The sequence below is a fragment of the Terrapene carolina genome, unplaced genomic scaffold (assembly GCF_002925995.2).
Source record: "Terrapene carolina triunguis isolate 2854851 unplaced genomic scaffold, T_m_triunguis-2.0 Scaffold242, whole genome shotgun sequence".
Classification (NCBI taxonomy): domain Eukaryota; kingdom Metazoa; phylum Chordata; order Testudines; family Emydidae; genus Terrapene; species Terrapene triunguis.
Genome location: NW_020664593.1, coordinates 4,031,337 through 4,053,229, shown reverse-complemented (window position 1 = coordinate 4,053,229; position 21,893 = coordinate 4,031,337). Strand labels below are relative to the sequence as shown.

General features: G+C 44.2%; 1 protein-coding gene across 2 annotated transcripts in view; it reads right to left on the bottom strand.

The window, feature by feature from the left end:
- Positions 1-19,429, bottom strand: part of GSK3B (glycogen synthase kinase 3 beta) — a 253,978-nt gene extending 234,549 nt beyond the window's left edge. For both annotated transcript variants that reach the window (XM_024202437.2, XM_024202439.2), the window contains exon 1: positions 19,189-19,429. In XM_024202437.2, coding sequence (XP_024058205.1) covers positions 19,189-19,276 — 88 coding nt within the window. In that variant the 5' untranslated portion in view covers positions 19,277-19,429. The remainder of the gene's footprint in view (positions 1-19,188) is intronic.
- Between the last annotated feature and the right edge of the window lie 2,464 nt (positions 19,430-21,893).

Below are 21,893 nucleotides of genomic sequence, written 5' to 3'. Positions count from 1 at the left end.
CGAATGGTTATTTGCAAGGAATTAAAGTGATACCTTTATTTGATCTAAATTCAAAACAAAAAGCACACTGATGTTCTCTAATCTAGTATAATCAAGGGATGTAAACACTAAATATTTGAAAACTTACTGGTTTTCAAATTCACCATCTCTCTTCTCAGATTATACCCATTCCTAATCCTTCTCCCAATTTTTGTGATTTTACAAATCAGACTGTCTGTCCTATTTCCATCTCTCCAGTTCCTATGCAAGTAATTTCCTGTGTTTGTGTTGGTCTAGCTAAACACAAAGTGCTCGCAAACCTACAAAATAAACAGAGAGAAATAATTACTCTAATACAGCGGTTCTCAAACTGTGGGTTGGGACCCCAAAGTGGGTCACAACCATATTTTAATGGGGTCGCCAGGGCTGGCTTAGACTTGCTGGGGACCAGGGCTGAAACCCGAGCCTCACTGTTCAGGGCCAAAGCCGAAGTCCCTGTGTGGCGGGGCTCAGATTACAAGCCCTCTGCTTGGGTCTGAAGCCCTTGGGTTTCAGCTTTTCCTCCCCCTCCCCCCACCCGGGGCAGTGGAGCTCAGGCTCTGGCTTTGACTCCCCTACCCAGGACAGCGGGGCTCGGGTGGGCTCAGGCTTTGGTTCCCCCTCTTGGGGTCGTGTAGTATTATTTGTTGCCAGAAGGAGGTCGCAGTGCAATGAAGTTTGAGAACCCCTGCTCTAATATTTTAGATATCGTAATCTTGGGTTTTCCCCTCTTAAAAGAGTTCTAGGTAAATAAGTTCAAGAACAAAGGACGATGCCTACGTTTATGGTTTCCCTTTAAGCAAGCCCTTTCAATTCTGTCCTGACAAGTCAATTTGTTGGCAGTTTCATGGCTGATGTCCTTTTAAAAGGATCAGTTGTGTGGACTCCACCACACTACTTCCTTCTCCTGCTGGCATAAATTCAAAGGGCACCTTCGGATGCTCACCCCTCAGTGTTTCCTTTCCCATGGTACAAAGGGAGAGATTTTTGTTAACATTACATGAGGCAGCAGAAGTCAGATGTGAAAATGAATTTGCAATTCTACCAGCCTACTTCACTGCATTCTACAAACAGACACTCCAGACTCTCAGGCCTGGTCTACACCTAAAATGTAGGCTGACCTACCTAGATTGCTCAGAGATGTGAAAAATTCACCCCCCTGAAAGACGTAGTTAAGTCGACTTAACTCTGTGTAGACACTGCTAGGCTGACAGATGAATTCTTCCATCAAACTAGCTACTACTTCTCAAGGGGATAGATTTACTACAGCAATCAAAAAACCTCTTTCATCACTGTAATAGCTACACTACAGTGGTGTAGTTGCATCTACGCCACGATAATGTCCGTAGTGGAAACATACCCATGGGATCTCTCTATACTTAAACCACTACAGTGGTACAGCTGCAACACTTCAATGTAGACATTACCTATGCCGACAGGAGGGGTTCTCTGATGAGTGTAGGTAATCCACCTCCCCAAGAGACCGTAGCTAGTTAAAGAGAAGAATTCTTCCCTCAACCTAGTACTGTCTACACTGGGGGATTAGGCTTGCATGGCTCTCTTTCTCAGGAGTGTGGATTTTTCACACCCCTGTGAGACGTAGCGATGTCGATATAAATTGCCAGTGTAGACGAGCCCTAAGTAACAACACTCAAATGCTAAAGTCAGCATTGCTTAACAAAAACATCATCCTGCTCCATTTCTCATAGCAACTGAGAACTGACAGACCATATCCCCCTCATTTTTAACAACCGACCAGATAGCCTGTGGAAACTATAGAAGAGGTGATGCTTCTCATTCTATGTGTAGCAAATGTGAAACCTGCTGATACGAAAAACATGTGATGAACCTCTAGTAATTACTAACAATCACTTCAGTCCAGTCAGTTGTTTCTCATCACTTCCTTCAACTTTATGATTTGGACAAATCTATGATGATCATAAAGTTGAAAGAAGTGATGAGAAAACTGACTGGACTGAAGTGATTGTTTGTAATCACTAGAGGTTCATCACATATTTTCTGTATCAGCAGGTTTCAGGTTTCACGTTTGCTACAGACAGAATGAGAAGCGTCACCTACTGAATTCAACACTGTGAAGACTGAAAAAGTTACATGAACTAGGCACCTTTGCTTCATATCACATCAGATGCCACCAACCCACCTTTCTACACTGTACCAAATCAAACCCTAACAGTTCATAACTCCATTCACTGCCCCTCTCATCAGCATCTAATGTAAGATTTCACACATTCTCCTTCACCTCTAGTTTCTAGACAATTCCATGATTTTTATTGTTTTCTAACAAAAACCTCAAATCACTTCCCTTTTATGTTTTTTAAGAACTGTTAGTTTTTCAGTCACAGATTGATACTGGAACCTAATGTTTCAAGTATCAAAAATCTTCCAAATAAGTTGTGGTCATATAAATATGTCAGTGATAAACTAAAAAAAAGGGGGGGGGAGAAAAACTGGCTTGTTTTTTGTGATTTATCACCACAACCTTGGCAGACTGAGAACTTAATAACTTTCTTGTGCTTTACTTACAGCTGAAAAGGTTACTACTCACCTTGTGCAGTAACTGTGGTTCTTCGAGATGTGTCCCCCGATGGGGAACACTAAGTGTTCATGCACCTCTTGAGTCCTTGATTAGAGATTTTCTGTTAGCAGTGTCTGTTCAGCCTGCACATGTGCTCTACAAAATCTGGTGGCAAGCTCCTAGGGTATACAGGGCTGTGCAGGTGAACCACCTGAAGTTCCTTCTCTATCCAAATGCCCAACAAGAAGAATCTGAAGCAGAGGGGAAGGAGGGCATGTAGTGGAGTACCATTAGTGGGCACATCTTGAAGAACCACATTTACCACATGAGCTGAGTAACCTTTTCTTCTTCAAATAGTGTTCCTATAAGTGCTCCACTTAAAGTGACTCCCAAGCAGTATCCTCACAGTGAGGAGGGAGCTTCGGAATCAAGGTGAAGACTGAATACAGTAGAGCAGAATGAAGTGCCGCATCTGATCTGATAGCACAGACCAAGGCACAGCGTTTAGAAAATGTATTCACTGAAGCCTGTGTAGCAGCTCTGCATCTCTCAGACACTGGAAAGTTTTTAAGTAACGCGGTGGAAGTTGCTTGCAATTTAGTAGAGTGTGATAAAATCCTTTGGGGGAAGCAAGGCATCAGCTGCATCACAGCAAGCAGCAATCCACTCAGATCCATCTCAACAGTCTCTGCAAAGAGATTGCAGGCACCAGTGATCTATACGCGATAGTGATGAAGTCCACGTGATTTCTGAAATTGCTCAGTCCTATCCAGATAAAAGCCCAACACCCACTGTACATCTAAAGTATGAAGGAAAGTCCCCCACTGAGATTTATGTGCTCTAGGGGAAAAAAAAAAAAAAAAAAAAAAAAACAGTCTATTCATCTACCAGTAAAGATGGAAATCCAACAGCACCTTAGATAAGAACCTTGGGTGCAGCCATAGAGAGGACCTTGTGCTTGAAAATTATTAAAAATGGGGGGAGGGGTCCTGCCATCAAGGCTCCAATTTCTTGCAGGCTGACATGATAGTTACTAGAAAGGCCATCTTCACAGATAAATGAAGGAGCAGGTCGCCACAGGCTCAATCAGAGGTTTCATAAGGTATCTAAGTATCAGATTAAAGCTCCTACTCTGCCTTGGGCTCTCAACCTGGGGGGAAAAAGATTCCCCAAGACCCTTAATAAATCTCAAGGACATAGGGTGAGCAAAAATAAAAGACCGTTCTAGTGGGGAATGAAATGCTGATATCAGTAAGAACCTTAATAGAGTTAATGGATAAACATATTTTTTTTTTTTTAAATGTCCAGCACATAATCCAAGATGGCTGAGAGCAGAGACGATTCAGGCATAAGGTGGTGACAGCAACACCAATGGTTGAACTTTTTTCATTTCTAAAGGTAAGGAATTCAAGTTGACTCCCTTCTACTGTTTAGTAGTACTTCTTGTACTCCTGACAAGCAGATGGATTCTAATCTCATGAACCATCTTGGAGCCAGGTTTGAGATGGACCCCTAGGTTTGGGTGAAGCCACAACCCACATCCTGGGAGAAGAGATATGGGACAGTTGGAAGTTTGAGTGCCAGTTGGACACAGGTGAAGCAGATAAGGATACCATGCTTGCCTCAGACAAGTTGCTACTACAAGGATAACCCTGGCCATCACTCTTAAAATTAGTGGTGTTGGAGTGAATGCACGAAACAGGCCCTTTATCACAGAAAGGAGCCTTCCAGAGAGAGGCGGCCTAGGCCTTCTGTTGAGCAGAATAAGAGTCACTTCCTGTTTCTGAATGTGGCAAATAGGTCCCCACCTCTGGAACATCCTATGAAGGATTTGAGAATGCAACTCCCATTTGTAGTACTGGGAGAAGCACCTGCTGAGCATATTGGTTGTGACATTCTAAACTCCACAAAAGTAATCACTGGAGATCTGAATCTGATGAGCTATATACCAGTTCTATAACTTCATGGCATTGGCGTACAGCATGGGGGATCTTGCTCCTCCCTACTTGTTGATATAGAACATGCAAGGCACATTATCCATCATGATTCTGATTAATTTGCCCTTGATGAGGAGTAGAAACTGAAGGCAGGCATTCCTGACTCCCCTAAGTTCCAACAAGTTGATATGGAGATCAGTTTCCTGAGATAGACCATCTGCCCTGAGTTGTGAGTGTGTTAAGGTGTGCTCCTCACCCAAACAGTGATGCATCTGTTGTCATAATTACTGTTGGAGCTGGGCGGAGGAAAGGGATGCCCACGCAGACACTCCATTGATCTTGCCACCAATTCAGGGAGTTCTTCACCTTGAGGGAAACCATAACATGTTTATCCACGCTCTTCTGGTTGAGGAATAGGTCCTCCTGAACTAGCCCTGAAAGCAGCGGAGGCATAATCTTGCATGTCACGAAGATACAAGTTGCCATATGACCCAGGAGCTGCAAACGGTTCCTTACTGTAGTATGGGGGTTTCCACTGTCCCAACCGATTCAACAAAGTTATGAATCGGTCTGTGGGAAGGAAGGCCCTGACTGCTAACAAATCCAAATATGCCCCTATGAATTGTATTCTCTGTACAGGCGCTAACTCGGACTTCATGTTTAGCTGGAGACCCAACTCCTGGAAGAGAGCAAGCTGACTGGATGGAAATTAGAACTGCTTCATAAGATCAGCCCTTGAGTAACCAGTCATCAAGATATGGGAACACTAAAATTGCTTTTTGACGAAGGTAAGCAGCCACTAGCTCTAAAACCTCGAAGGACACCCTTGGGGCCAAAGAGAGGGCGAAGGAAGTACTCGGTATTGAAAGTGATCTTGGCCCACAATGAAGGGCAGTGTATCCTGTGTGCAGGATGTATCACTATCGGAAAATACTCATCCTGTACAATTGAGAACCAAAAGTCAGTCTTCTGCCTCTAGAGAAGGGACTATAGCTATCAGTCACCATCTGGAACTTCTGGGAATTTACAGATTTGTTCAGTTGTCTTAGATCCAAGACATCTCTCCACCATCTATCCTTCTTTAGCATGAGAAAATACTTTACATAAAACCCTGTCCCTCAGGGGAAGGGGATGGGACCTAGTCTGCTGCTCTTAAACAAAGGACGGAGTGTACTTCTTGATTCACTGTAGTATTGTGAAAGGGGTCCCTGAAGGGGTGGTAAGGGGATGTGAAGTGGATAGTATAGCCTGGTGTTATATCCATAGCTTACTTGTATGTTGCAATACATCACCAGGCCTGTTGGAAATGGGAAAGACGATCACCAAAAGAAGGGAGATGGGCAAAAGGTTGCAGCTTACAAACTAGAGGCAAGGGAGGAGGAGTCAAGCCCTTGACCAACCTGTCAAAATTACTGTTCCGATGGTGACTGGGTGCTAGTTGAAAGAGGGTGGAGAGCTCTTTTCCTCTGGAATCTCTGTCTTTTTCTATCAGATTCGGTGGTTCTGTGAAAACCATGACCCAGGCAAAATTTCTGGACAGTTTGAGACCTGCTTCATCTCCTTTTGTTTGTAGAGCTGTATATACCCAGAGACCTCAACATGACCACGGAGACCTTCAGCATGTGCAGGAACTCATTCTTAGTTCCTCAGAAGAGCTTCTGATTATCAAAACAGGACATCCTCAACTGTACTCTAAACCAACCTCAGGAATCTTGACAAGTAGAGACGACACCCTTTGCACCATAACTGCTGTGGAGATGGATCTAGTGGCAATGTCCGCAGCATCCAAGGACACTTGGAGTGAGGTTCTGGCTAATAACTGACCCTCCTTTTAATGATGGCCTGGAGTGTTCCCTATGCTCCCGTGGAAGATTTTCAGTAAAGGATGCAAACTTGTAATTCGTGCAGACATACTTGGCCATGATTACCTGAAAGTCTGTGATCCAAAATTGGAGGGTTGTAGATAACTAGACCTTCTGTCCAAACAGATTTAGCCTTATCTGGTCCTTGTCATAAGGAGTAGACCTGCAATAATGATGTTTACCCCACTCATTTACAGCATTCACCACCAAGGAATGAGGTGCAGGGATGGGGGGAAAAAATTCTGAGTCCCTGGGGGTAACATAATATTTCTTATCCACCCATTTACAAGTTAGCGGGATGATGACAAGAGTTTGCCACAGTCTTTTCTGGATCCAGGAGCATTTCATTAATGGGTAGCACAAGCCGGGTGGGTGTCATTGATTGCAAAATGTCCAGGAGCTTGTGATGTGCGATTTTAACCTCCTCAGGAAGTATAAGAAATTGATTAAAATAGTCAGCCATTGACAGTGGTGGGGGCATGACTGCCTCTTAGATGAAAGAGAGGTTTGTCTGCCTTAGGCTCCAGCTCCTCAAAGGGGCTCCTCATGTTGAGGTTTTGGTGTAGGAGACTGTGTGACCCTTCTCTGGTAAAATGGACCTGGAGACCTGGCAAATTGCTACTCATACACCACCCAAGGATCTCACTATGACCAGTGGGGAGACCCACAGACAGGAGAGGGGGTGGTACCCAGCACTGATCCCACCCTCCCCGACGTGGGCAACGGGCCTTGCCCAAGTTTGGGTTCCTGTAATGAAGCGGAGGGGAACCCTGCACTGATAAGGAGGAGACTGACAATGTCTGCTTTATCCTCCTCAATGTCCTCCAGTGGGGCCTCCAGTAGAAAAAAAAAAAGCAGAGAATCTGGTGGTATCGATAAGCACTGGTAATCCAGAGACCGGGGTCTCATTACCGAGGGGTATTTAGTACCCACAAGCAATGGGAACTCCAGCTCATCTAATGCTGACAAGTCCCTGGAGTAACAAAATTCCTGTTGGTACCGACGCAGCAATCGACTTGGGTAGTACCACTGGTTTGGAGCATGTAGGTGCCAGGGCTAAAAGTGCGTGCTTCAATTTTGAAGTACTGATGGAGCTGAGTGGAAAGACACCATTAAGTCTAAAACAGACAGTGCCGACCTGGAGATGGACAATACTGGGGCCCTGCCAGCACCATATTTCTCCAAAGCACTCTAGGATTTCCCTGCTCCACCGGTACCAGATGAACAGTCTTTTGCCTCCATGGTACAGAGTTGAGAGGTCGAGGCCTCTGACACCACAGACTTAACAGGATATCAGGACTTCTTGGGAGCTGGCTCCTTGTGGTGGGAAACTGCACTCCTCTTCTTTGGAGCCTTCCCCAAGTCCTTCTTAGGCAAGACATTAGGCGAAGGGGCACTGGATCTGTCTGGAGGGAGGGGGCAGGTCTCATGAGATGACTTGGAAGCAGGTTGAAAGGAGCACTCCATCAGCAGCAACTTCAGTTTGGCCTCCTGAGTCTTCCAAGCACAGGATTTTAGAGCCACGCAAAAATTTCACTTTGGGGAGACATAGGACTCTCCCAAACAATGAATGCACTTAGAGCGGCTGTCGCTGATTGGGATAGCCTCCCGACAAGAGAGGTGGCGTTTGAAAGCTGGCAAGCCAGGCATGCCTAACCAGACCAAATAAACTCCCTAGAAAAAGAGGGGGGGGGGGGAAAGGGAAAGTAAAAACTGAATCTCTCACACCTACATAGCTAATTCTACACTCACAACAATTAAACAACAACTACAAAACACACTGATACACGCACAAGGCAGATACACTAGAGCTGTGTCTCAGGCCGAGGCACTAGAGAAGGAACTGAAAGGCAGTTTGCCCGTGTAGCCCTATATGTACTCAGAGTGTGGCACAAGATCATATAGAGCACATGAGTGGACCAAACAGACACTGCTAACTGAAAATCTCTGATCAAGGGTTCAAAAAGGCACATGCACACCTGAACTGGAGCACCTATAGGGACACTACTTGAGGAACTGTAAGATTTTCATTTTGGACAATACACGTGCCTTGTTATACATGAGAACAAATATGCTTACAAAGTGAATAGTGAAGTAAAAATTTGTATTAAATGAAATGTGAAGCAATGGGATGTTTTCCCATATTCCATCCCCCCGTTCTCCCCCAAGGTGGGGGAGGGTTCTTCAGACTGGGAAATTTGCAAGGGCAAAAAAGGGATCATTTCTAGAGATAGGCTGGAATGGGGTTTACTGCACATACTAACATTTAATCTTGCAGCAGAATTAAGCAACATTAACTCTGTGACATACACCCACATTAATTCCCAGCCTCAGGACATTAGACTGAGAGTAAATGGTGTCTGAACACTAACAGCACAAGCAGGTGTTTTTGAAAGTCATTTCCCCTCCCCCTCTCAAAGACTTTCGTGAGATTTCTATGTGATAGTCTAGTGTACTATTAAAATACACATTTCGGATGCTCACTTAAAATTTGATCTATTTCTCAGAAAAAGATTCTGGGTTGCTAGCATTAAGGCAACTGTCATTATTTCTGTCCTTTTGTTGTCCCCCCCCCGCCCCCCCGGCCCCACCCCATCTTTGTCTCTTCCATCTCCTTTGTCCTCAGTCTTCCTTTTCTCTTCATCCTGTCCTTTTGCTCTATCTCCACCTGCTTTTCTTTTGTTCTCAACAGGGTCGGCAACAGCATTTGGAAGGACTGCAGAAGAAAACCGAGTATAATCACATGACCGCCTCAGAGTCTCTTTGCAGCTGGTTCCATGTGTAAAGCATTTTTATGCCAATGTGGCTGCTGCTAGACAGACAGTTATCCTTAGGTGTGAGAACAAATTGGGAAGCACAGACCCCACAAGAACTTTGAGAAAGACAAACCACCACCATCCTCCACCACAAAAAATACATTACGCTCCATCACAATAATTTTCATGGCCAGAATCAGGCAGGAAAGTGGTGTTATACACCAGTGTTTTGATTCTGCAAATTGCAAATCTAGCTTCTAAGCTCCTACAGGGAAGGATTCCATGGGCTTTCATTTTCAAGCATTCAGAAAAGCCTATATTAATGCACAGTGAAGGATACAAATTACCACACCCAATAGTCAGGAAAGAAAAGAGCTACAACTTTGATTGAAATAATTCTACAACAATACACATAAGATGTACAAAAAATTACAAGAGCCTAACTTACAAGTTTGGTCATTATACCTCATATCATATATGGCTAAAATTGGGAAATTAATATTGTTATCTTTAGTTTTTTCCTTTCCTGACTCTTGGCGTTTGAATTGGTAAATGTATCATTCAATTAATGTAGGGTTTGCATTTTATTTTTAAAAAGTTAGAACAGCACCCACTGCACTATGAAGTCATGCAAATAAATCTTGGAAAATCCACAGGATTTAAACTCTGTCTTCCAGCAGATATACAATTATTATTTCATTCCAAAGTGCTTGCAGTTATAAAATTTACAATTTTTTTAAGCCCACATACACACTAAACCTTTTTTAAAACTGCTTATAACTTCAGTTGTGTGAGGTAATACTTTTTACTGGACCAACTTCTGTCTGTGAAAAAGAGAAGCTTTCTAGCTTGCAGAGTTTTTCAGAACTGGGAAAGGTACTCAGAGTGTCATAGCTAAAGACAAGGTTGAACAGATTGTTTAGCATAAGGAATTAACATGTTGTAAGAGACCATTCAAGATGATGTGGGTAGTTAACATCTCTGCAGTCACAGAGCAAAGAAGGATAGGGTTGTAGATTGCTGTAATGAGCCATTAATCCAGCATCTTTATGAAGTCCATGATTTTTATAGTGTTTAACAAAGCTATGAACTTAAATTCCCAGGCTCATCTTTTGGTTATGCGGATTTCTTTTGAGGACAAGAACTGAGAGATCTGGCGCACTTTGTGAAAAATGTTCGCCCACAGGTGATATAGTGCTTGTGTCTTATTTTTCTGTGCATGTTCATTCCATAGCATAGTAAGTGTTTTGCTTGACCCACAAAGTTGTTACTGGGGCATTTCATGCACTGGATGAGGCATACTATATGTTGTGATAGGCATGTGCAGGAACTATGGATCTTGAAAGGCAACTTGTGGGGGGTATTAATCATCAGATTAAAACTTGCACACACACCTCTCCTGCTCTTGCTCTGGCAGGGTCTGCCATCCTGAAGAGCAACAGCTAGGACTGTCTTTTATTGCTATAAGTTCCAGCATAGCAATTCTGAGCCTTCCCAGAGCCTCAAAGGAGGTTCTTGCCTTGAAAGTAAGCTTTAGTCATACTGGTGTTTGTGTCCATTATGAAATATAATTGGCCCACAAAATTCCCTGTCTTGATTTCCTTAAGAAATTTTTCTATTTGGGCTACATCAACCCTACTTGGTTTCTGCAATATCGTCTAGATGAGCAACAGCAAAATGATAATTTTTGGTCATTGCCTTTATCACTGTGGTCTGACAACCAACCCAGCAAACATGGCAGATTCCAATTGCCACTTCCTGGTCACTTAAGTAGCAATATTTGAATGCATTTCAAAATAAAGGCATGCTTTTGATAATTTTTGAGATCCTGAATCACAAGCTAAACGTTGAATTCAATATAGTGAACAATGTTTTCGTTTTTCGGTCTAGATCCTCACAATTCCCAAAGCTGTTTTTAATTCCACTGTGATACCATCAGCTGTCCTAGATTCCAAGTCTACTACCTCAGTAAAGAGTACAAGCTTCCCCACACTGCACAGACTTGATGTACACACAAGACTCTTGCTCAGCTACACACACCCCAGTGGATCTATCAGCAAGTACAATAATAAACCTAGCTTTCTATATGCCTTTTTAAGACGCTTCCCTACAACACTTCGTAATTACCTCCGAAGTCTCTCGCTCCAGGAGTGTTTCTGTTTAATCCAAGATTAAAGCCATTTTTGATATTGTGAAGTCTCTAAAATTGAAATTATACTTGGCAATGGCAGATGTGATGTTCTATATGGTAACAAACGTTGCTTCTTGTGTGTTACACTTTACAGAAGTTTCTTATGAACAAAATGACTTTCTGCATCCACAAATTTCAAGTGATCAGCAATGTACACATAATGAAACCATACTAAACATTTTACGCTCACTTTCCAAGGGATGCTCTTATCAGAAAGCTTCTTATGCTTTCAGCAAGTTACAAAAAAAAAAAAAAAAAAAAATTCTCTGAGATGGCTATATATTTGTCCATAAATTTTAGAAAGTGTGTTTATGGCCAAGTTTTCCCTTGACTAACATTCACAGCTGTGCTAAGTGATTCATGTTTACTTAGTCCACAAGCAAACTCTCTCTAGTGATTTGGGCTGATGGATTCAAACCACCACACTCACACTCAAAAAATAACCGCACCACACAGAATAGTTTGATATGTTTCAGACATTTGTCAATGTTTTGTTCTAGTTAAACCCACGGAGTCTGTGTGTATGTATATATAGACTGTATATAAGTGTGTTTAGAATAGTGTGCAAGTCAAGGAAATTAAATGGACTGGCTCTAGCAACAGCAGTTAAGTATTGGCGAGAAGTCATCTCCCGCCTAAAAACAAATCAAAGTATGCTTTGCAGCAGCAAATAATCAGATTGCTGTTTATTTTACCACACGACACTTGGCCTGGGTGGAAAATTAAATTATTGCTTGCTTTTCTGGCCTAAGATACTGCCTTTGAACTATAGGGCCAAGGCCTACAACTTGTAAGCATTACACTCCCACTAAAAATCAGAACAAACAAATCCTGTAGTAGTAGCAGTTGCAGCTCTAAAAGAGCCTACTCCATCTTGACTGGAAAATTAAACTGTTGCTTCCTTTCTGGTTATAACTTCAAAGCCCACACTCAAACTCTCCTCTCTTAAGTCACCAGACATCTGATCAAAGAACTGACATATCCAAACAGAGGCTCAGCTTCATGCATGCTCAGCAGCGCACTTCTCTCTGATCCCATGCCCTTTTCAAGACATTACTTACCTAGTTGATATTTATTACGACCATTCCCCCTCATTTTGGGCCAACAGCTTAATAGTGATGTGCCTAATACCACTCAGCCTACGCTAGCTTCCTCTGTTGTCCTAGTCCAGATATCAGGCATAAAATCCAACACTTGTTCTTGCCCAGATAGCACTTCTACTAGTCCAGAGCTTCTGGCAGAAGGCTTTCTCCAAATTTGGCCAGATGACTGGAGACAACCAGAGCATCTATTTACATACACCACTTAATTCTCTGAACTCTTAAGCCTAAGATCTGTTTCCAAATGCAAAACCAAAGTCAACAGAAGTTACCTGAACCAAAAAGTTAAATAGCAACATTGTTCCCCTTGTCCCCTCTCCCTGATGATTATTTAATTGAAGAATTAGCCCACAATATTTATGTATTTAAGTTCAAGTCACACTTTACAGTAATACTGGCAAGAAATACACAACTTTGTTACATTCAATAGGATTACTATGGTTACTAAAGCCGGCAAAACAGAAGTGCTACAACTTGCTCATAATTACATTCTGACCTATAAAAATCTGTGAGAATGTGTAGACTCACACACAGAACTGAGCGAGCAAACCACCTGTCTTGGAAATAAAGTACTTGTTTCTATGACTTTAGGGCCCAGAGAGTTAGCTTTCTACTGTAAATACTCAAATGCTCCCGAATTCCATAGTAGAGTTCCTTCAGTAAAGCAAACTCCATGCTACCAGTGCAGAAACTTAAGAAAACATCTTTCCGAAACTGATACAGATTGAGTATGTTGGGCCACTGGCCTTGGGTGATTTAAGGCCTGCCATGCTAGGTCCTCAGTCAAGTTTAGGCTTAAGATGCGCACTGTGATACTACAGATGTTGGGACTACTTCATCACACAATTTGTGCCAGTGTTAGTCTCCCGTGTAGCTGCTCTATGCCAACGGGAGAGAGCTCTGTCGCTGGCATAATTAAACCACCCCAACAGGCTTTTTTTCACATCCCAACCAACAAACATGCTAGTGTAGACATAGCCTAAGTGCCCATGCTAATATTGTTAGACCTGTCAAAATTCTTTGATAAACACTGATTAAAAGTGCTATTCTAGGGTGGCTCTGTTCTTTCTTGACTAAGTATTCTCAGAAGGTGGTGTAGGGAGATTGGTTCTTTTCCTTCAGTGCACTAAGGGCTAGTCTACACTGGAAATGCTAAAGCGCTGCCATGGCAGCGCTTTAACGTGGCTTGTGTAGTCGTGACAGAGCACTGGGAGAGAGCTCTCCCAGAGCTCTAAAAAACCACCTCCACGAGGGGCGCGGCTCCCAGCACTGGTGCACTGTCTACACTAGCGCTTTCCAGCGCTGAAACTTGCTGCACTCAGGGGGGTGTTTTTTCACACCCCTGAGCGAGAAAGTTGCAATGCTGTAAATTGCCAGTGTAGACAAGCCCTAACATGTGAAGTTGTGCAGGGATCCATTTAATCTCTCTTGTTCAATGTGTGTGGGACCATGATGACAACACAACTATATCATATGCTACCCAAACAGTGCTGCTGAACACACAGCACCGTTTCGGAGGGTGACTGGCATATGGATGAGAGATTGATGTTCAATCCTGGCAACACTGAGGTTATGCCGGTAGGCTGGGGAAATAACCAAAAGATGTGGCAAGGATGATTCTCCCATCTATAATTGGGGTTGTATGCCTGTCACGTTAACCCGTAAAAATTACACTGGTTAACCGGTTAAAGGTAGAGGTGACAGGGCTGCTCCAGCCAGCCCGGGGCTGGGGGTTAATGGTTAGGGTAGGTTAACAGTAAGACTAATGCTTACCAGTTAATATTTTGCATCCCTAAGTCCTGTAACAGTTTACATTTTCAAAGGCTTTCTTCATCAATATGGACTACAGATGTTAGTTTGAAAAAAGAAATCTTAAGTTCTGCAGAACCCATAACCACCACCACGGGTGCAGGAATGATATTGTAGCACATCCTGTGACCTCCTAATTAAAGGCAAGGAAACAGCATCACTAAGTAGAACCAGGCAGAATGTAGACAGGTAAAGTTTCTAAGTTCAATGTGTGGGTTCACACACTGGTATGTGAGGTCATCTAATGGTGGGTGGGAGAGAAAGAGGACAAGATTGATGGGATGATGGGAAAATACAGTATCAAGAGGATATATTGCGTGGGTGGGGGAAAATATGCAATGAGACAGGGGAAAAGTGTGAACATCCATCAGGGAAGCTAAGGCAGAGAAAAGAACAACAACAACAACAAAAAGAGACCTCAGGAAAAGATACACCATGATATATATCACAAGGAAGAAAACAACCCCAACCAACCAAACCAGTGAAGCTGGAAAGGGAAAGAAGGTGTATCAGGGGCAGGAGATGAAGAAAAAAGGATTGGTTGAATTGTGTTCGGCAGTTATTTGACAAATTTCACTGGCATTCATGAAGACTGATAAATCTTTATTTTATTAACTAAGAGATAAATTTCTGTTCTACTCAACTAGCCCTAGTAACATTCTTTTTAAAAGTATAAATACGAAATTGATTGGGGATGTAGATACACCACACAGCTGTTATATTCCCTTTTTGAAACTGCAGGAGTGTGGATTTGGGGCATGACAATACAAAGGCATTTTTCACCCTGGTATGGAGTCAAGTAATTTTTTCCAATTTTTGTGTAGAGGAAACTCCCCCTCCCAGAAGTAGCCAAAAATCTGGACAAGGGATAGGGTTGCTAAAACCCACACAACTCTCAGCAGCCAGGAGCATCTGGAGAGAGAAGATCATTTCTTTTCAGCTAGGATAGCTTTTTTGGGGGGGGGGGGGGGAGAAGAGGGGTGTCATTTATCGTAAGCTTTTCACCAAGTTGTTGCCTCCTACCCAAAAACCTTTTGTACAGATTTATTTTGATACCATTACTATCCTAAACTAATAGGCTGTGCAACTGTCAAGCTGCTGCTATATTCCACTTTATACATGACTGCATTTCAGCACTGGAGTAATATGTACTCACACATATTAGAGCTTCTTGTGCACTTTTGGATCCTTTCATATGAAAAAACCCACTACGTTTAAGTAAGTAGTTGAAATAATGAACTTGAACAAAGGCAAGTTTGCTGTTGGGGCAAAATTCTTTCAGCAAGTCACAGAATTAATTGCTACATAGTCTAAATTATGAAAATTCAAGAGGCCATGAACTTACACACATTATGCAAGAAAATAGCTAGATTTGGGCATTTAACCTAAGGTGAGTAGCTGTACAGCATTCACTAAAATTGTTTTTATGAAAAATTACAAGTAATTCTATTGCATGTATATGACATTTACACATGCAGTGAAAAGTTTATTAGACCCCTTGAGAAGAATTAGCCTGTTATGAAGGGCTGCGGGCAGAGACAAAGTAACAGTTTGAAGACAGCAGTATTAAAAGTATTTTTAAGTGTAGCAAGTCCTAAATGTTCTTTAAAACACTGTCTTTCATAATCAACAGCAGTCAGTTTCACAGGTCATTAAAGTTTACTGTTTAAGTTTGCAAGTTGTGAGTTTTCCCATTGAAGACTTGTATTTTTATGAAGAGGTGCATTTTTTTGTTGTGTGTTGCAAGACCACACTTCATTTTCAGGACAATTTCTCCCGTTTGCTTCCAGTTGTACATCATTTCCAAGTATAAAACAACTAGGGTGCAGCACTAAGCCATGGTAAGCTCCATACCTCAATTTCAGCAGATTTTACTGGCAAGCATCAAATTTAAACAGCAACCCAGAAGTTATTAGTTGAATGTTTAAATATAAACTTACAAATCCAACTAACATTTATCTTTTAAATGTGATTAAGATCACAGCTAGACTTTTCAAAATGATAAATACATCTAATATTTTTTATATTGCCCTCAATTCATTCCTAGGAACTAGTACAGGCCCAACCAGTATGTCTTTTTAAGGAACACACAAAAAATGTTTTTTGCACAGAAGAAGTTTGCAAACCCAATATTACAGAACTGTAAACACAGAGGAAGGCACTTGACGTTAACTAAAATTTAAAAATACACAATTGAGGGGAGCATAAGTGCTCTCAAAATCAAAACAAAAAAACATCTAGTGGATCTTGGAAGATGCTCTTAACACTGACAAGGCAACATCTACTATTTCTACCTCTGGTGAAAGAATACTGGGACACCACAATCCCTACAACTGTTATCCCAGAGAAGTGGGCAGCATGTTTTGTCCAGGGTGAAGCACAAATGACAAGTTCCCTTTACTGGGGCTGGGAATCTTATGCCAGTCCCTGGATCCAGCTTCAAGATTCATCCTTTCAAATCAGCCTGCAGTGAGTGAGCATCTGATAAATTTAGGGGAAAAGCACATATACTCCCTGCTATTGAACTGAAGGAGCATTCACTATGTTTCCACCTCTGATCCTCCTGGATGCTGTGATGGTATGTAGAGTCCTTGCTACTCTGCCCTCCCACAGCCTCCACCACTTTTGGAGTTCTCTCTTCCTACAAACTAGTTACAGTGCCCGACTGCTGCTGCTCCTCCTGGCTTTCCACAGCAGCAACAGAGCAAGATTTACTTGGTCATTCAGTTTCATTACTACTCACAGAATTACGAATAGAAGCAGTGAAACAGACACAAAATAGATCCAGTTTTCACTCTGCTACAGTTTAGGAAGCTCTGATCAGTGGCAGAGGCACCAGAGCTGCCTGCAGACTTCAGAAACAGCACTGCATCAATATACACCTGGTCATATACAGGAATTTTTTTTCACAACCAAAATGGCTAGAAACATCATTTAAAAAAGTAAAGCCTACTTTTCCAAGACCTGGACTCTGATTATTTGAATCTTGCTTCGTCATACCCAAAAAGAGGCCACCAAAATTCTGATGCTCATTAGAAGTTACCCTTTTCGGCATACAGCAGTCTTGCTGTCCTCCAAAACAGACACTGTCTCCTACTCCACACAGTCCTTGCCTCTGCTTCTGTTGCTCTGATTATATATCCTTTTAAAGACACCAACAGGACATGATCACAAGGGGGGGGGGGGGGGGGGGGAAAGAGGGGTATCACCACTGTGGGCACTTTATGTTAAGGCCTTTAAATACCAAATGTATAACACAATGGGGAAGCAATCGTATTTGCTAGCCTACACCAATTTATGGGCATGCATCTTCCTAGATTTTGACCTCAAATAGGAAGAGAGACCCAAACCAAACCTTCAAAAATTAAGAGGAAAAGCGTAGGTAAGACCATTTTAGTTTCTGATCATGACAGCTCTAGATCTGGGTCAATTTTACACATAGTCACATGCAGAAATATTGATTAACACCTCCTGCTTCCTCTGCTACTCTCATATAAGGAGAATGAATGAGAATAAAATGGAGTCACACAATATTCTCCATATAAATGGAGAGTGAAATGTGTTATTGCTATATCTAATCAACTGTACAGTCTCATGTTGCTAATATGGGCTAACTACTCTGTTCATAAGTACTGCAGGTACTCTGATCACACAGACATGACAGGGTAGACTTCAGACCATAAACCCAATATTTTCTTCAAAGCTCCAACCACAGTGGAAGGCATCTTAGACTAGAAAATGCAAGAATTTCTGACAAATGTTTGAAAGCTCACAATTACCTAAAGCTTTGGAGTGAACTACAACTCCACATGTACAATAAAGTAATATGATATAAACACAGCTTTGCCAGGTGTAAGTATCAAAATGCAAGTCTCAAAGTGATCGGTTTAAATAATAGTGATGTATATCAGACCGTCACGGTCCTTTTATAAAGCCATCCAGATTTCTACAAGAGTGGACCTGAAGTGCCTTTGAATGAAAATTATTCACATAGATGAGCAAGATCATGTTACCTTTGCATATGAATATATTTAAACCAAGAATCAACAAATTCCAGATTATAAATATGTAACTGATCTTTAGAAACACACAACAGGGTCTTTTTCCTCCAACACTTTATCTTTTTTATTAATAGGTTTAAATATATATTTCTAATTCGCCTCAAAATCCCAATGCCATAAACTGGGAGATCAAGGATGAGCACATAGTAAACCACTTACCCAATTTACAATATACATGTAATACTACTGTTTAGAATGGGGCCATAGGCCTCATCCTTAAAAAAAAAAAAATTCAATTCCTGAAAGATAGAAATACAGGATGTTCTTTTTCACTAACAGTTCAATGTGTTCACATACATCATATTCAAGAATTTTTTTTTCACAGCACATTTAACAGAGCCGGAAACACAAGATATTATGGAAGTAGACTTTTCTAAGCCTCCTGCTAAGCTTGCACAAAAAAAAAGTGTTCACACACCAGTTGTGGGTGCATACTTATAGCAAACATTCCACTTTTCAATGTATCACACAACAGAAAATGTTTAGAAGCATATAACTGTACAAATATGTGAAATGATCACATGTGCATGTAATTCATTTCCTTCCCTCCATTGCTCCATAGACAGAAATGCAGCACATAGCTCTTTAAAACCAAATTGCAACAGAAATATTCCCTTTAACTAGCTGGTCAAACTAACAACAATATTGTTATAGATAAGAGGCAGAAAGGAGCACCAAACAAATATTTTTTGTTAAACAGGCCCAAATGGAAACCATGGTGTGTGCCTATTCAAGGTTAATGAGGGGGAGGGAAAGGGAGCTGTTTCATCCAGTGCTAGAGACAGTCTAGATCATCTTCCACTGACCAGCCCAGAATCCCTCACACAATTATGTTTACTGACAAACAACAGTGCAAATTCTCTTTTAAAAACCCGATGTTTAATCTGCACGGGGTGTGGGTGCGAAATCAATACTCACTGCTAACTTTCATGCTGCCAAATGCTGAAGGCTGCTGCACTGGTTTGCAGCTCTCTGCAAAGGAGGTGGTTCTGGGCCGCCCTGACATGGTCTCTCTCTCTCTCCCTCTGATCACCTCTCCTCCTTTCTTCCTTTCGCCTTCTCTTCTTCCTGGTGGTTGGTGTGCGTGCCTCTCTCTCAGGTGGAGAGGGATACAAAATGCAACATTAAATTCCAGCCCCCCTCCCCCCCCAGGGGAAACCCTCTCCCCCTCTGGATCTCTCTTCTCAGGGCTTCTTCACTCCTCGTTTATAAAACCATCCTTCCCAGCAGCACCACTGGGTCCAACAGCTGCCTCCACCCAGCACACGAGCCCCCCCGATGCTGCTCCTGCTGCGGCCTGGGAAACAGTGGGGGTTGCTAGGCCTTGCTGCCCCCACCCTGAGAGCCAGTCACATGGGGCGCAAGCTACAGCCGAGCTCCTCTTCTTCCCTCGCCGGGTTTTCGCCTTCTCCCCCCCTCTCCACTTAGGGAGGCAGCAGCGATGGGGACTATTTTCTCCGGCGCAAGGATCTCCGGGTCTGCTCGTTGCTCCGCGAGCTTGGAAGAGGATCCGGCGCGGGCGGTGGGATCCTCAGCGGGCGGAGTGGGGGAGTGAAGCGGTCGGGCGTCCTCGCTCGCTCCGGCTCCTCAGTGCGGGGATGAGGCGACGGCTCCGGCGCGGCTCCTCATAGCGCCCGCAGGGGCAGCGGGCGGCGGCTAACGCTGAAGCGGCTGCAATGCGGCCGGCGGACGGAGGCGGCGGCACAGGCCATGGCGGCGGCTCCCAGCCCCGGCTCCTCCTCAGCCGGCTTCAGAGCCCTGGCGGCTGCTCCCCCGGGCGCCCAGGGCACATGGGACCCGCCGGGCCCTCCTGCCGCTCCCCCCCGCGCCGCTTCCGGCGCCGGCAGCTGCTGCCTCCTGCCGGGAGCCCCCGCGGCCGCGCGGATCAGTCCCTTTGTCCCCGCTGCTGCCGCCGCCGCTCCGTGCCGGGCTGCTGCTGCTGCCGCCGCTGCGCTCTGTGTGTGCTGTGCGCCAAAGCCGCGCAGCCGCCTATCCCCGTCGCCGCCCTACGCTGCGCAACGGCCCTAAGCAGCCTCCGTGAATACCCAGTCAAACCGCCCGAGGCCCCCGCACGGCAACACCCGAAGCACATCGGGGCCAATCCAGCCGTGGTTACGGTAATAACCTCACCAGCGTGGGGCCAATCACCGAGCGGGAACGGAAACATCCGGAATACATCGGAGCCAATCGCGGGGCCGTTACGGAAATAGCCGAACCTACCCGAAGATAATCAGAGACCCAATCAAAAGACGTTGCCGCCGCCCTAGCAGCCCCGAGAGCCGATCCAATGGAAAGAGCTTTCTCCTAAAGCCAATCAGAAGCCGCTCAGTCCCTCTCCAGGGCTTTAAACTGAAGCCTTGGGCGCTGAGCGGCTGAGGCTGTGATTGGCTATCCGGGCAGAGTGCTGTAACTTGTCATGTGATTGGTTACGCGGGATGAGGCGGCCAGCCAGTTCTCTGCGCGGTACCAGTCTCCAGCGACGGGCGGCCTGTAACGCGCTTCCCTATTGGGGGAGGGGCGGGCCGGCCCAGGGCCGAAGGGGAGACGCAGCGGCCCGGGCGGTGCTGAGCCCATTCATACCCGAGGGGAGGCCCCGAGCCCGGCCCTTCCTGTGTGGGGGAGGAGCCGGCCCCACACCCTGCCGTGACCTGACGAGGCGGCGGAAGGGGGAGCAGCAGCCTGGGGGCTGGCTCCGGCTCCGCCCGCGCAGCTCAACGTGGCACCGAGCGGCCCGTCTGCAGCCGCGCGGGCGGGGCGCCGCCCTCACACACGGCAGCCCAGGGCACCGCCAGCCCGGCTCCTGGACAGGACACGCCAAGGCAGCCCCGGCTCTGCCTGGGGTTGTCCTGGCAGCTCCGGGAATGAAAGATGAATCTTTAATTAAAGATTGTGTCATGTGATGAAACTCCAGGACTACGTCCAACCACAACTGGCAACCTGAGCTCTGCCCTGTGCACACCGGGAGCTGCTTGTTGTACCTAGCTAGCCTGACCTCACAGCCCCTCACAGCTGCCAGCTTTGCCTACTGCGCGTGCAGTGACCACTCCCGACAAAGGCGTAACTCTGCCTCTGTGCTCTTCCCTTCCCGGGGGTTGGCAGGGAATAGGTAGTACAGGATGGGGGCTGGCGAATGTTAAGGGGGCATGTGGGGTAGTTGCATTAAGCATGAGCAACACCTATGTTCTTCTAGTAAAGCCTGTCGATCAAAGCACACACTTGTGCATTCTCTCTGTGCCGCAGATGTAACAGGAATGAATGTTTCAAAGAGTTTAAAAATGGTGTTAGGGTACTTTTATGTAACTTTTGCCTTTAAGACTAATGTCTAAATTACCTTGAGTTTGTCTCTACAGGGATCAGAGACTTCTTAAAAATGTCCAAAAATAGATATGCGTAACAATGTTATTATTTAAGGTCTAGTATCTTGGGAATTTCCTAGACGCAAGTGTTGGGGGAAGCTGTGAATCTTGTGTGTGTGTAATTATATGAAGTTACCATTTCTATCTCTGCCAAGCCATAGAAGATCAGGCTTCCAATCTGTCACTACTACTGCACTGAATAGTGCCTGTCCTATGCCTTGGGTAATTTTTGTGAAGAAATTCCACAGTTGAGGAAAGGAGACATTT